Source organism: Agelaius tricolor, unplaced genomic scaffold (genome assembly GCF_023055355.1).
Source record: "Agelaius tricolor isolate 1412-34295 unplaced genomic scaffold, bAgeTri1.0.p SCAF_4, whole genome shotgun sequence".
In the NCBI taxonomy this organism is placed as follows: domain Eukaryota; kingdom Metazoa; phylum Chordata; class Aves; order Passeriformes; family Icteridae; genus Agelaius; species Agelaius tricolor.
In genome coordinates, this window is record NW_027269264.1 from 19,482,809 (window position 1) to 19,496,569 (window position 13,761).

The 13,761-nt window shown below is 38.5% G+C and overlaps 1 protein-coding gene across 4 annotated transcripts; it reads left to right on the forward strand.

Moving 5' to 3' along the window:
• Positions 1-271: 271 nt before the first annotated feature.
• LOC139589486 (cryptic protein-like) lies at positions 272-4,530 on the forward strand. Of its 4 annotated transcripts, none has more exons than XM_071425937.1 (6): positions 272-514; positions 670-719; positions 852-1,028; positions 1,897-2,011; positions 2,113-2,225; positions 4,041-4,530. In XM_071425937.1, the coding sequence occupies exons 1-6, from the start codon at positions 402-404 to the stop codon at positions 4,163-4,165; spliced, it is 693 nt and encodes a 230-aa protein (XP_071282038.1). In that variant the 5' UTR covers positions 272-401; the 3' UTR covers positions 4,166-4,530. The 4 variants fall into 4 exon arrangements, with proteins under 4 accessions (XP_071282038.1, XP_071282039.1, XP_071282035.1 ...); XM_071425938.1 differs by having other exon boundaries at positions 2,116-2,225; XM_071425934.1 differs by having other exon boundaries at positions 493-719.
• Positions 4,531-13,761: the final 9,231 nt, after the last annotated feature.

The following is a 13,761-nucleotide window of genomic DNA, read 5'->3' on the forward strand; positions in this document are numbered from 1 at the left end:
ATATATACCTACTCCCGTTTATGATATACCTGTTGCAGTTCTGGTTAATGTTTATTTGATTGTTTGTTTTTCCTATGCACTATATAGTGGTACAAAGTTTTCTGTCTTGAGAAATACACTGGGCCTGAGATCTTCCAGCCTTGGGCTTTTGGCTGTGCTCCTGGGCTCTTAATCTCCCGCCAGCAGTAGGTGTCCCCCGCTCGCTCCACCCTTCAGCAGCGCATGTAAATCGGGGGCTGGCCAGGGAGTCCCAGCCCCGAGGGATGTTCCCGGCGCCCGGGCAGGGCTCAGCCAGCGGTACGGCTGGAGATTAAGCCTCACTGCAAGCTGGACAGCGGGAGGGAAATTTCGCCAGTCCCGCTTTCCCTGTCCATCGGTGCCGGCGGTGTGAGGACCGCTGCATGCAACAGCCTGAAGGAGAGGGCTCTGGTCATCTTCCTTCTGCTCAAGCTCTCCCGGAGGACCTCACGGCTACTTCTGGCTGCAGGAAAATGTACTGGGGAAATCATGTTAGGTAAGTTTGCTTGAGATGCTGGGGGCCCTCTCTAGCCAGGGATGCTCATTCCTTTTAAAAGTTCACACACTCACCATTCGTTTTGTGTTTGTGTCTTATTGGCACAAATTTACTTATCTTTTGATTTTTTTTTTCCTTCTTTTATTTTTTTACAGAATTCTTTTCACTGTGACTCTGGTCTGGCAGGCAGTTCATTTAGAAAAAAGTAAGTGAACTTCACATTTCTCCCCGCTATGCTGTGTTTTTCTTCTACATTTACATGTTTTTCTTACATTTTTCTTCTGCATTTCTTCATCCCAAACTATCTTTCCCTTACGTATTTGCACTTCTTGCCTAGGCCCTGTAAAAGAAGAATGGAAAGAAGTTGTGAAAGGTCTCAATGCTACAGCACAAAAGCAGCAGCCCAAGTACGAAGGGACATTTACAAATGCGCTCAGTGATATGAATCAGAGTTACGAAAGTAGAAAGCAACAGAGTTCCAGGTCTTTAGTACCTTTCACTGGAATTACAGAGAGTAAGTAACATTATTTTTGTAAACAATGACATAAAATTACTTTAAAAAATTTTAATATAGGATTGCTTTAACTGTTGTCCTGGAAGATTCCAGCCTGTTGGTTTTCTGTGACCACCCACTTCAATTATACCCATGGCCACTTAGTAAGTGGTGGTAAAAATTTAAGGTAGAACTGAAGATCTCTCACTTGAAAAATTGTTAAGGAAAAACAAGGAAGAATACTAAGAATGAAGAAGTGCTTGGCACTTCGTGTTTAGAAGAACATCTGTAAAATTTTGTAACATTCTGTTCATTTTTTAGAATTCACGATATTTAATGGCCATAAAAATGTTAATTTTATAAAAAAGGTTTGAGCTGCCTGAAAGCAACAGTACTAAGAAGAAAAAAAGAATGTATTCTGTTTCCTCCCATATATAAAGTTTTAGATTGGTGCTCAACCCCAGGACTCTGAGAAAGGCTTAAGGGAGCATTTCCTCCACCTCAAAACCAATTAACTTCCCAGTTTTTATTCAAAAATAAGTATCACTTCCCAATAAAAATGCCTCATATCTTAGTGTGATTGAAACCTGCATCTGTCAAAGTGAAATATTTCTCTTGAACACATCCTGCTGCTACAGGATTTGCCAGGCGTTGCTTCTTCACCGTCCTGTAATCCCTAGTAGCTTGTTTCTAATCCTTAACTAAACAAACTGGGTTTAGTTGAACAAACACTCCTAACAGGCATATAATTTTATTGTCTCTAAAGACAATAAAACTAGATATCCTTAAGAGACTTTGGGAACTGGAGAGACCTGAGAGAACAAGTGAGGAAAAGGTGAGGTTCAGAGCCCCTGAGATGCTTGTTAACCTCTGTAATATTGTCTTGCAGGTAAAAAACTGAACAGACGCTGCTGCCAGAATGGAGGGACTTGTATCCTGGGGACCTTCTGTGCCTGCCTGAAGCACTTCACCGGCAGATACTGTGAATATGACGAGAGGCTAGGGTAAAAAAAAAAAAACAAACAGTCCAAAATCAGAGGAGATGAGTGTGGTGCTCTGAAGGGTTGTTTTCCAGGGATGTACCAAATGTCTCCTTTGTCGTTAGCAGAAACTGCGGCAGCATTCCCCACGGCGTCTGGGTGCTGAAGGACTGCTGGCTTTGTCGGTGTGGCTATGGTACACTGCACTGTCTCTCAGAAATAAGGCAGAGTAACTGCGGTAAGAAATGGCATTAAATCAAACATTTTTAACTCCTGGTTGACAGAATTGCCTTCTGCAGTGGTGGGGTACTTGGAGGATACAGTATGTGCACTAGTTGGACTTCTACAGTGCGTTGCTCTGCTTTAGAGAAAGAATTAGTGAGACAGTAAAAAGCACTGCTCTTTGACTATATAGTACAGCACAAAAGACACTTTCAGATATTCATAATTCTGTACAGTAGGAAACTTCCCACCGTTCTAATTGAAGATTACAGAGGTTAAACACTTCTCTGTTCTGCAAAATCTGTACGTCTATGACTTCCAGTTAACCAGGACAATTTGTACAACTAGACTAAATCCAAGTACAAAACATGTTTCTAAGGCAAAGAGAAAAAACAGTAGTGTATACTGGTGTAGAGGAAGTAGAAACTGGGATTTCACTAGAGAAAAAAGTTGTGTCTACTAAATACACAGAATCATCAATCATCATGCTTAAATGACTCAAAACTAATCTGAATATTTTTTTCTGTATCTCAATCTTCTGAATATTCTTGTATGAGTTTTAAGTCTGAACTCACACCTCACTAAAAAATGTGTAACCATTATTCTGGGCAGTGTAAAGTAGTGCCACCTAGTCTCCTAAAAAGCATTCTATCATTTTAAGTGAAGTCTTGCTACATCAGCCTGTGAAATTCCCTGAATAAATGGTTGAATATTTTTAAAAACAGTCTATCAACTAGCATAAGGATTTAAAGAATTGCTATACTGGTATTATTTTCCATGGAGAACTGACTGATCCAGACTGTTCTCAATACTCTTGAGATCACTTATAAGGATTTAATAATATTTTCTCTTCTGTGGAAAATCAATGCTAAATATTCTTGCCCTTTCCACCCATAATATCTCAATCATATCTTGCACTTTCCTTCAGTTGTGCCAACATCACTCCTTAGCAGGGTAAGAAAACAACAGACCTAAAGGGTTTCAAGACTCATTTGCACCCCAAGCAGTCTCTTGTTTCCTGACCAGATTCCTACCTGAGTATCAATGCCTTGAAGCTGGGACTTCTGAGTTGTAGCACCAACTCAGATGTAAATCAAAACACTAAAAAGGTGACATTCCTACCTTTGTAACCCTAGACAGAAAAAAAAAAAAAAAAAAAAAAAAGAAAACAAAACCACCAGAACAGCTTTTTCCTTGAAGTCTTCTGTATTGAGCAGTTATATGTATCACACAACATGCTCATTAAACTTTTTACATGTTTAGCATTGAATCAGCCCTATTGCTCCTCATTACTGGAGCAAAAGACATAATGGGTCTCCCTATGCTCTGAAAAAGCAGTCAACTACTTGCTGTTCTTAAACTCAGTTTAAGAAGGACAATAAAGGTCTCAGTTGAGAATCCTCTGAGCAGGGACTCCGTGGCTTTCACATACAAGAGGGTATGGCTCCTCTGCTTTTGCTAAAAGCTAAGTCCCTTGTTAGTCCCTTGTTAAAGGAAGGGTTAAAAGCCGACATTCAGGCTTGGGTGCTTACCTCTTGTGAAGTTCTTCCTCTTGCTTTTGCTTGGTATTTACTTTTGATTATTCTGAGATTAATGCCTGCAAGAGCTGATAAGTGCTATCAGTTGCTCCTCAAACGATCATTGATGGGACATCTATTTACATCTCTCCCCTGAGAATGGTCCCTTTGATTGGCTTTAACAGCTGATACCTTTAACTTAAGTACCTGTGAGATGTCAGAGAACTTTTCAAGTATGTTGAAAAACCTTATGTTTTCAAATTTACATACCTACTCATTAACCATTTTATTTTCTTGATTTTATTTCTTTTAAGAACTGACATCGGAAACAGAGGAAATTATCAGACTGTATTCTAATGGTTTAAGATTACAGCAAACAGTGTTTTCAGTCACTTGCCTGCTCGCCATCCTCTGGAGTTCTGCTAGCTGGCAGCTGTGAAACTGGACAAGGGGAAATACTCAGGGTTGATGGAACCCTCACCATGAATCATACATTTCTTCTATGAGCTACAGAAGACTCTTCTACCTGCATGTTGGAGGCAGATTAAGATGTATTAGTTAATGCTGAAATACCTGGGTTATTATAAATTGAGATTATATGAATATGAAGTATTTATTATTATAATATTATATTAATACTGCTATCAATGTCTGATTCTAACGATTCTTTATTTTCAAAATACTGCTCTTCCAGTGGAAGCAACCCCCCCAATATTATATGCCTGAAGTATTGTAAGTTATAGTAATTTCTTTTGTACACAGTACAACTCTTATAAAAAATAAAACCTATTTCATTTCTGAAAACTTTTTGTTTAATTTTATTTAAACTTGAAAATTCTTATCTACCATTTGTCATTATATTTTATCTTGTAAGAAAAGCACAGGGTAGAATGAGCAAACAGTAATTTGACACCATAAGGAGGGGTTTAAGAGTAGATATCTTTCAAGCTCTAATATAAAGAATTGTAAAAGTTACATAGCCTCTCTTCTTTGTCTTTCTTTCTTCTTATTTATTACAGCAAAATTGAATATATGCATAATCTGCATGGAAGGAATCTTATGTCTTTTAAGAACACATAAGTGATGGTTATTTTTCTTTTGGGGGTTTACTTTATATCCTAGAAATATGAATGTCTCCTTTTTTAAAGTGACAGCAAAGGGCAACTTTGTGTAACTTTTTCTACAGCAATAACCAATTATATATTGATTTATATATCATTTAAAAATTAGTATATCTAGGCTGTATAATACAAAATGTTTGTAAGTGCACTTTAATGCAAGTTTACGAAGCAGGAACAGGTTTGTTTAGAAAAAAAATGCAAAGATAAACCTAAAATGTATCTTCATACTTTTGGAGTGGAGGTACCACATGAAAACAATCAGATTCATAATTTCATTGACTAAAAAGACACTACTGATAAAGACAATTCTTAATGTCTTTTAAAAATTCAATATATTTAATCCTTAAAATTTTAATCATTTATTTATTTGGTGCTGCTAATCGAGACAATCCAGTTCTTAAGGAGAAAAGGATGCAATACCAACAAATGACATAATGTAATGCCTGCCTTTAAATATATGACTACCCAGAATCAGACTTTTATAGAGAGTCATTGTGTAACAACATATTCATGTTCAATACTGCAAGTATTCAGACTACTCCTTCCCAACTCCAGACTTGTGCTGAGAGACAAGGCTTCTCACACTCCACATAAAATACAATTAACTAGAAATGGTCCTTTTGCCATTATTTCACACAAATTGGTCTGTACCCATCAGCCCGTGTTTCCACCGACCATCTTAGGATATAAATATATATCAAAGAGAACAGCTGGAGGAAAATAGCCGTGCCTTTATTTAACAGATGCTGAAATTTCAGGAATGCCACTGTGAAATCATCTTGGTTTGCCATATCATCCAGGTATGCCATAAAGCATACCTGAGAAGTCTGTAAGCAAGACAGCTTGTAATGTCTTCTAATAGTCTTTACTTTTTAAAGGAAAATACATAGCACAGTAAAAAATACATCTGAAGTAATATTTATTTTTTATCCCTGTAGAAAATATACAGACCCATTAAAGATTGCAATTAACAAAAGAAAAATGTTTTAATACAGGTTTTACAACAGAACAGCTATTTCTGTTTCAATAACACTCACAGCAGATTTAATCATGAAAAGCTGAACTGGAATAACTCTCTATGTAGATGAGCCTATGTGCATGCAAGAGTCACCCGATGAGGCTATTCATTATTGAGTTGGTCTGATTTGCAGAATTAGACCAACTGAAATGTCTAGCAAAAAAAGTATTTTTCTGCCATACCAAAAGATTAATTCAGGGCATCACATTAGATGCATGGTCCTTTTTTCTACTGTCTCAAAGCATTGCATGGGGAATTTAGATGCATAAGCAGTTTTAATCATGTCAGTGCAATTTATTACTGACTCTGAATGCCAGAATTTGAAAATTATCTCTGGATGAAAAAAACAGTTTTTGTTTGATTTTAAGATAACAGTTTCCTTTCTCTCTATCTTATCTCATTGCATTCTTTTACTGGAAAATCTGAAAATTCTGCTTCAGCATGGTTTTATATCAACCATACTCTGGCAAAACTACTCCCTCAGTGTCAGTTGTGGATGATGTTCATCTTGTCTTTTTGTCAGAGCTCTGGAATTGGTGAGGCGTAGGTAGAAGTTCAGTCTGCGTTACTCACATACTTCTGAAGCAGAGGCAGCCACAGGAGTCAAATTAGAAGAAAAACCTATCTCCTTAAGTTAAAGAAAAAGAAGAAGAGCGGAAAATGAAAAAGCATGCAGAAGTTGTCCCATGAATAGTCTCATTTGCAAATAAAAATGTAACTTAGAGGGAGGAAAACAGAAAGCACTGAGGAACAAAGGAAAGCATACAGTCACAATCTTTGCTTAGGTTAAAACTGTCTCCGCTTTTATCTGTCTCCAGCTGTCTGCAAGAGCAGATAAAAGAAAGCATTATTTTCCTCCCCTGTTACCATCTAGGCCTGGCCTCCCTTCTAACAGTGCAATTACAGGCACTTTGCTAAGGTTTGTTTATAGCAAACAGCAATGCTTACTCTTCAGCTTCGTGCTAACTCACAGACCACTCTGTCAGACATGGCACATCCCAGCAAAATAGGCATCTGTCGCTGCAAGTTCATGCATGTGCCTTCTCTATACACAGCCACATTTGGGCAGCGGGAAGGCCCTCAAGGAGAAGTATTTATCGGATGATCCACAGGGCCCCAGAGCCCAAGGTCTTTTCCTCCTTGCAGCTGACTCCAGAACTAAAACAAATGGTGCTGCCCGCAGCTAGCCTCAGTGGCTTCGCCCTTGCAATTGCTCCAGCCTCCATCACTCCTAGGGGCATGCCACAGCTGATAAGAGCCCAAACCGGGTAAGAACGTGGGGGAGAGACTGCTTTCTCTGCGGCCAAGAGCCCTGGAGCTGGAGCTCTGCTGCAAGGCACAGACCTGCAGGGGATGCTGCCATCTGCCCTTAACACACTGCCCATTTTAAAAAGAAGGGATTCGTTTTGCATAAGGCCATGTAGTGCACCAAGGTGCACACTCAAACCTGTAAAAGCTAACTTCCAGGTACCAGATACTGAGGAAGTGTCACTTATGTGTCTCTCTGAGTATCTGATGGTTATCTCTTGAGATGACTTTATTCCCATCAAGGAGATACGGTTTCTGTTCCCCCTGAGAAGTGTTAATGGTACCTATAGGTGCCAATAGCCTTCTCTCACCTAGAGAGAAACCAGCCAAAACAGAATTAGAAGCAATTTCCCACACTTGTTGATCCAGAGTTATTTGGGGGTCCTTTTTGTTTTTAATCGGCATATTTGAGATTGCTAACGTTGTATTTTGCTATTCGTCTTTCATTAACTCTCATAGTGTCAGGTCATTACACCCACAAATTTCATACAGCTGAGCAAATATACAGCAACTTTATATTTTGTCTTCCATCAGTTGGAAGGGTAATATAATACAGCAGGCAGGCTCATATATTGAGTAACCCTGTGAATTAGAATCACATAATAATAGAATATTCTCAGTTGGAAGGTATCCACAAGGATCATCAAGTCCAACTCCTGTATCCACACAGGAGAAGCTAAAAGTTAAAGCATATATTTAGGAGCATTTTCCAAAGTTATAGGTGTATATCTTATGGAGACCTATCTAGCTACCCTGCAATCATCATCTGTAATTCACTGTCTGCCTCATCTTTTACAGCACAGTCATGTACAAGCATGGGAGACTTAATGACAACACGGCAGCTGTATACTTGCCCTCTGCAAAATTACCCAGCTTTGTGAGTACTCCTTGTGATTGTAAAGCACCTTCTTGGTCAGAGAAGATATTAAAACCTGTAATTCCCTCCGCATTTGTCTGATTGACCTTGCCCTTGGCTTATGCTGCTGTGAGGGTGACTTCTTGATAAGGTCGTGAAGCTGCCATATGTCACTGGAATAAAACCAGATGCCTTATGCATGTTGGGTCTAGCATTTGTCTTCAGGTACATGTGGGTACAGAAATAGCCTTCATTAGCAGCTGTCTTCATCTGCTGCAACCCAACCATATCTTTACAAAACTACAATTTATAATCAAACTGAAGTGAGGCTTCAGTTCAGGTACTATTTGTTTGATAACATTTGGATGAAATGCTGGGAATGTACTATGAGGGCAGAAGCTCTGGTAAAGTCTCAAAAGCAAACAGCCAGAAAGGCACTGACATTACAGTTAAAGGAAGCACATTGTCCAGCTGAGCCTCCAGCAGCTGGTCCCAAGGACTCAGATCTCTTTCTCTGACAGCTGAGATACCTCTCAGAGCTTCACACTTTGTCTGGGGCATAGCTTGTCACCTTTCACTGGCTTTCTGTGAGCAGAAATAGACATTCAACCTGTGAGGCTCCAAATCAAAGAATTAGGTCTGGCAGGACTATGACAGTCATTTTCAACCCATCCTCACAGAGTTTTCTGTCACTGGACAGCAAACAGTGCTGATCATTAAATTCCTTTGTGGGCATGGCACATAACATCCTGCATCTCTTACCAGCAATGTGTCTTTCTGCCTGTTCTCCACAATACAATGTTTGTATCTTCCCAATAAACAGAAAGATTCCTGTGATCCATCCTACTTGTAAATCATTGCAAAGTGTTATAAACAAGAATAAATCTCATATATGCATATATACAAGAAAGAAACAAAAGAACAAAGAAACCTTTTTCTCACCAAAGAAACAAATAGCTCTATCTCCTGTGCTGACATAAAAGCTCTTGTCAAATTCTAGGAAGTTTTGTGGGGAAAATTGTGTTACATGTTTTTGAATCACCAAGATTAGGTCCTTTCAAAAATATGAAAAGGAGTATCAGGAAAAAAAATTAATTAAAGATAAAGAAGTGGTACAATGCTGAAAAGACACTATTTGCAAAAGCATCTTTATGTACCACAAGCAGAGAGTCAGGATCAAAAATAAAAATTGGTGTCAAAGAACCTCCCCACCTGACTCTGTACGTGAGTTCTTTTAAAGAGTGTTTCTTGGACAAAAACCTTTCCAAAAAAACCCAAAATATTATCAGACTTGTCAAGTCCTATGCTTACATGTCAGTCTGGTTCTTCCAAATCCCACATTATGTTTCCTCACCTCAAATTTGTTTAATATAGCATCAGTACTGAAGATACTTCTTGCACAAGAAGGAAATCTCCTGGAAAACAATGTGCCTATACACCTAATTAGCTTTGAAGGTGTGTTATGGAGGCCATGTGATGTTAAAATGGGTTGAGTTTGGTTTTCCTCTCTGTTAGGCTGGTGTTGGTTTGCTAAATCATGTCAATAATATTTATGATGCATTTTGGTAACAGAGACAGAAATTTCTTATTGCTTTTAACATCAGTCCTTAGTGGAAATAAGAAATACTGCAGCATGCTCTTTGCTCTGAGTCTCTGCCTTCCACTATTCTTCACAGAGGCTATACCCCAGCACCCTCTGTGTGGACACTCTCTGTGTGGAAAAAGACTTGTGCAGATGTCCTGTGCAGTATGTCTCCAGCAGTGCAATAACCTGAAACAAAAGCCAATTAAGTTCATTCTTATGTGTGTTCTTCTTTTATCTGAGCACACATGCTTATCACTAGCTATGCTAACCAGAAACAACTGCAAAAGTTCAACAGTGATAAAATATATGGAGGCCAGACTCCAGTCCAGCAACTCAGGGAATCACAGAACAGGAAATCAACCATGCAGGTAAAACGAAGTAGTAAATACGAATTCAAGGAGCCAAGTATATATACCCAATGTTGCAACTTTCTCAAGCAGTTTGAGTAGACAACAGGACCACAGAGGCATATGTCCACTGTCCTCTTTGTTGTTGTGTCATCCACAGTCAGACAGGTCCATTCACTTACTCATCCTAAATGTTCTTTTCTCATTCTATTGGCTTAATTCCCAGATCTTTGCTGACAGAGGGATGCAGCAGAGACATGCAGCAAAAGTGAAGGGGGGGGCACAGTTAGACAAGACAAAACTGGTTATGCAACCACTGCTTTCATGTTAACAGCTTAGTTAGAAAGATTGTCAGTCTTAGCTTCAAAAGGACATCAACATGCAGAGACAATGTGAAAACTAAATGCCAGCGGGCAAAAAATCTGCTCCTGAGTTTCCATTATAGTATCTAAGCAGTACAAAATCCCATGGGAACAAGAGAAAAAGATCATTATTTACTTGGCAGTAGTGACACCATTAACAGAATATTACATAGCATTTTGTCACCTTCTCTTTGTAAATGATACTGAAATGTGTAGAAGTTTCAGGAAAAAGAATAGACAGGTATGATTTAACATACAAAAATAGACACTCCAGTGACAGATGTAGCAAATTCAGTTAATTATGAAAGCAAGAACTATGAGTAACTTGTTCTCCCAGAGGATCACATGGGAAGATACTGAAGCCCATAAATTTATTAAAATGACAGAGCCATTTCTACTGTTTTATGCAGAACTACCCCAATGCAGACAGTGTAGCTTTCACCAGGAGATGAAAATGCCAGTGTTAACACCAGTGTTAAGAATTTAGATTCACTTAGTATTTGTAGAAAGGCTCTTTGTTAAAAGTCTATCAAGCAAATGAACTGGCACTGTGGCATGAATGTTGGGGAGTGTGTGTACGTGTGTACGTGTCCAGCAAATGAGGGCAGTTCTGGAGCAGGCTTTGATGTCACAATCAATGGAGGTTCCACAAGTGAAGAAAGAGAAATCCTGAAGAAAACAAGAGAAGAATATGAGGCATTATTAGGTAGCTGTGGGCTGATTAATTATAAACACTAACATTAAAAGCCATGTACATGAATTGCAATCAGCACCATTGGGTTAAAACGCAGCTATATTATTTGCAGCGTGTAGTCTCTAATGGGCCTACAAACCCCAACCAAGGCTGAGATTTTTCTGTGTCGGGCACTGTGCAAGTGCACAGGAAGAGTGAACCTGTCCTCAGCAACTGATAGACCGATGGATTCTTTTCTTACAGTTAACAGAGTACCTGCCAATGCAGTCTGGCTCCATACTCCAAGACAAATCCTTAGTGTGCACACACACCTACTTCAGTCATGTTTCATGAGTCCTGTTGGTTTACTGTTTATTTTCCATCTCCTCTGCACTGCTCCTCAATAACAACATCAGCATAAGCACCAGCCACCAGGAGATGGCATCATTAGAAGTTAACAACACTGACTTTTAAACTTTGCAGTGAGATACAAGTCTGAGACTGAATATAGCACTAATGACTGAATTCCAGAGCCTCACAGTACTGATAAAAACTAACATTCTCAAAGCAAACCATAGCGAGTATTCGAATACAAGGTGTGGATTTCTCAAATGTAATTTTCAAAAGATGAAGCTGCTATTATCTGCTGCTTTGGCTACTAACCATGTATCTCTCTGTACGAACTAAGGCTGAGCATATTGTCAACACATAGCGAAGACTGTTCTTACTATGGAATCCATGAGAGACAGCTTTTCCTCAGCAATTAAGAAAAAGAAAAATCTTGGGCTGGTAAAAGTAGCATACAATTATACAAATGTTTTCACAGACAACATTTATAAAAGTTATGGGAAATAATATATAATTGTTTGAGTGGTTTTCATATGATCATTCTACTCATGTTAAATTAAACTTGCAGAAAGTGAATAAGCTTGGTCTGACCTACAGCAGGGATGAGTAGTGATTCTTGTATCACTGTGCAAAGTCTTAGAGAAAATGAAATAATTGCCTTTAATCTTACTGTTCTATCAAAGAGACTAAGGAACTCACTTGCTGGGTTAAGTGTGTCAGAAAGACAAATTATACCAGCTCTGTGTGCATGGATTCTGAGGTGTTGAATACTAATTTTAAAGGAATTTTATCAGATAGCCAGATGAAAAGAAGTAACAGGGACTTGTTACTTTTCAAGAGTATATGCTTTCCCTGGCTGCTGGCAATTAAAGTTTGACATCTTTTCAAGATAAACATATAAAATGGGCTTGAAAATGTTTGTTTGTAAAATATTCTGGTCTTAGGATACTTTATAGAGTGGAGGTAGGAAAAAAAACTATTGTATTTTGATAACATCATTTGGAGGCACCATAAATAAGTACATGATGATAGCTTAATTAAAGTACTTCACAGAACTCAGTCTTATAGATTAATGATAAAGACGAAAATGTGTCAGTGTGTGAAATAACATTCCCAAGAGATAAATTAGTTATTTGTGGCATTTATTGTTTTTCCTTAACGTTCTCATGCACTGACCTTGATATTCTGCCTTTGTAATTATCTTAGATATAAAAAAAATATTTCTTTAATAATTCAAAATATACCAGAACAGGCACTGTCATATTGGCTGCCTGGTCTCTTTTACTGTATCTTTCTGCTCCTGAATACTGATGAGAATTGCTGCTAGGCAAACTGAAGGGTTGCTTTAACCTTATAAAAAGCTATGAGTAAATAGCTCTGCCTGTGAAAACACTTTCAGGAACTAAGAATAAAATAGACTAGTATGTCAGTTATGCCAGTGTATCTCAAATCATAGAATTATTAAGGTGAGGAAAAACAATATGATGCTCTGGGTGGTGAACTTTCTTTTAGTGAGTTGAGGAAAGGTCTGTGCTGGATGTCTATTTTGCAGCTTCATGCAATAGCTTTGAGGGTCCAGCTAGGCTAACACCATACCTATACACCCATTTAAAAGCAGCACAAAAACCTTCAGGTTTTTATCTGTTCTTCCAAGAATCTTTTTGGTATAAAATATGTAGTGAGACTGTATTATACCAATATACGTATTGGTAAAATACAGTCTCACTACGTATCTGTTTTCTCCTTGCCACAATGCTACCCATTCTTTTCCAAACAGCATAGTCAACTCATCTTCAGTTTTGATATGTGAAAGTGTTTCCTGCCCAAAATGCTTCTAGCTGTCCCATGGAGCTGACATGCTCACAGGTCTGTGAAGGATCATCTCCCACAGAGTGTGCCCTCTCCTACAAATTTGGATTAAGCTCAAAAGATCCAAGATCTGATTTCTATTCCTTCTATAAAGTCACCAAGAAGAGCCAAGAGAGCTGAGCCTCAGGAACAGCCTGAAGTAGCCAAAGATCAGCTCTAAGAGCCAAAGAGCCAGCTCTAAGAATCGATCAAACAAGAAATTTGAGTAACTCTTCTTTTAAGGTCACATTTAGGAAAGAATAAGTGCAGAAGCAGTAATATACTTCTAAGCCTGGTAAATGCTACTACTCATCCTTAATCTAACCAACAGAAATTTAAAATAACAGAAAGTAATTTTCCAGTTATGGCTGAAAATTGCAACAGATTATTTTATAGATTGTGGGTAGGATGGATTCATTTTGGTTGAAAGGTCTATGGTCCCCCACAGACTGACTTGCAGGATATTTCTATGGTCCCCTTTTTATTCTCCACCAGCATTTATGTTTCAGGAAGGAATAACAACCGAGAATGTACAACTAATATGGTTTTTAACCATTTTTTGAGTAACC

Excerpts from the sequence above, each read along its gene's own strand:
- LOC139589486 (XM_071425934.1), top strand. The coding sequence starts at position 530 with ATGCTGGGGGCCCTCTCTAGCCAGGGATGCTCATTCCTTTTAAAAGTT. Across the intron at positions 1,029-1,896 it reads TTTCACTGGAATTACAGAGA|GTAAAAAACTGAACAGACGC; the intron begins GTAAGTAACATT and ends ATTGTCTTGCAG. Across the intron at positions 2,226-4,040 it reads AATAAGGCAGAGTAACTGCG|AACTGACATCGGAAACAGAG; the intron begins GTAAGAAATGGC and ends ATTTCTTTTAAG.